Genomic DNA, 2,370 nt, shown 5'->3' with positions numbered 1-2,370 from the left:
TATATATATATATATATATATATATATATATATATGTATATATGTATATGTATGTGTATATATGTATATATACACGTCTGAGTATATTTGCATTATATATATAAATGGATATGCGCATATATACATACACACACACACACACGCATACATATATATACCCGTTGATGAATTTGTGTTGCAAGGTTCCTGATGTGAAACCGTGTGTTGAAGCAGATAATGTTATATTTCGGGATGGTGGCTTTTAAAAATTCTTTTATGCCAAATAAACTATTCGTTCTTTATTCGTTTATTACTCTTCTTATTTCAGCTCATGTTCTTTGTCTGCAAATCTTCCCTCACACATCTGTGACATCCTCAGAGACACTTTTCCTCTTCGTGTATGCTTCTGCTCCGCTTAATCCTTTCTATTTTTCTTTGATATATATCCTTCGCATCAAAGAAGAACAGAAAATAGCGCCTGTGTTTATTTGGCGAAACAATATATATATATATATATATATATACTGCATTGTATCCGTATGTATTCAGTCATGCTGTGAAATAAAACCATATGAGAGTATATACCTATGTACATACAAACATACACACATACAAACATACATACATACATACATAACTACATACATTCATACATACATACAAACATACATGCATACATACATGCATACATACATACATGTATGCATGCATGCATACATACATACATACATTGATACATACATACATACATACATACAAACATACATACATACATACATTGATGCATACATACATAGAAAAGAACATGCGCACATAAATACACACTTACATGCTTGCAAATGTACAAGTGAGCAGCTAACGCGCATCTTACAAATACAATCTTGTAGCGCAGCAGTAAAAAGATGGACGAAATGTTGACAAGCATTTTGCCCGGTGTGCTAACGGTTCCACCAGCCTATCACTTTTATAATTAAAGTAATATATTGAAAATGACATATCAGAGAGAACTACATCCGTATATTTAATTGCTTCTTTATGTTTTCCAGATTGTAAATGTCGACCAGGCTTCTGCTACTGTTTGCGTTCAGGTAAAGTTGTTACATTATCTCATTCATGACAATAATGATTTCAAATTTTTTCACAAGGGTAACCATTTATTGGGAGGGGATGAGTGGTATACATCGACCCCAGTGTTCAACTGATACTTAATTTATCGACCCCGAAAGAATAAAAGGCAAAGTCGACCTCGGTGGAATTTGAACTCAGAACGTAGCGGGTGACAAAATACTGCAAAGCATTTCGCCCGGTGTGCTAACGATTCTGCTAGCACTTCGCCTTATCATTCGTGATAATAATGATAACATCATTATTATTATTTTTGATGTGTCTTTTCGAAGTAGCCATAAAAAAATAATACCAATAGGCCGAAAGATTTACTTTTATGATATCACAAGGTATCATGCGATCGCTGACAAATAACTTTTCCTACCATTATCACAGAGTCTGAAAATGGTTTTTCGGGGTGGGTTAGTCGATTGCATTGAACCCAGTGCTCAACAGGTTCTTATTTTATCGATCCAGAAAGAATAAAAGGCTAAATCGACTTCGGCAGAAATTCAGCTCAGAACGTAAAGAGCATGAAAGATCAAATGTATCAATAGATATGTGCTTAGAAGTAGATATAAATATTGACCTACAGTATTACCAAATACAGCATGGGGATTGACACATCGGTTATGACACTCTGGGAAATCTATGTCAAGATTGACATAGATTTCCCATAGATTAATACAGAAAGACATTTGTAAAACATCTCAGTCATTTGTGACTGAGTCATATGGAAAGCTAACAAAATACCAGGATCTCGAGTTCGAAATGTCATTGGTTGGTTCATGAAAAATATAGCCAAGCACTCACACTCACACACACGCACGCACACACACACACACATACACACACACACACACAGACGCTTCCCACTCATACACACACATACACATACGCACATGTTGTACACACAACACACTGCCGTATTACATGCGCACACAGCAGCACCACATTCACACTCCACACTCAACAACCACACATGCACACTCATATTCATTGATTTCTTCCTTTGTATTTTTATTTGTAGGCATCTACAACAGCAAAGCAGATGATGATGAGGAGACGTATCACGATCTCAAATCCTATATATCTAGTAAGTAAACCGTCAATTATGAAATCACAAAATAACAGTTATCCGATTTTGGGTGTCAAATTACCAACCATATTTCAAGTACTACTTAATTTCTACTTCCTCTCCTCCCTACACTCCCCCCCTCCTTTCTACACTCTCCCCCTCCTTTCTACACTCTCCCCCTCCTTTCTACACTCTCCCCCTCCTTTCTA

General features: G+C 36.0%; 1 protein-coding gene across 1 annotated transcript in view; it reads left to right on the top strand.

Annotated features, from left to right (window-relative positions):
* Window positions 1–2,370, top strand: part of LOC106876417 (retroviral integration site protein Fli-1 homolog) — a 25,684-nt gene that overhangs the window by 20,225 nt on the left and 3,089 nt on the right. The window contains exons 3-4 of the mRNA XM_014924957.2: window positions 1,026–1,067; window positions 2,114–2,179. Of these exons, the coding sequence (XP_014780443.1) occupies window positions 1,026–1,067; window positions 2,114–2,179 (108 nt within the window). The remainder of the gene's footprint in view (window positions 1–1,025; window positions 1,068–2,113; window positions 2,180–2,370) is intronic.

The sequence above is a fragment of the Octopus bimaculoides genome, chromosome 5 (assembly GCF_001194135.2).
Source record: "Octopus bimaculoides isolate UCB-OBI-ISO-001 chromosome 5, ASM119413v2, whole genome shotgun sequence".
Classification (NCBI taxonomy): Eukaryota; Metazoa; Mollusca; class Cephalopoda; order Octopoda; family Octopodidae; genus Octopus; species Octopus bimaculoides.
Note: the sequence above shows the minus strand (reverse complement) of the source record. Positions and strands in the feature narration are given on the sequence as shown.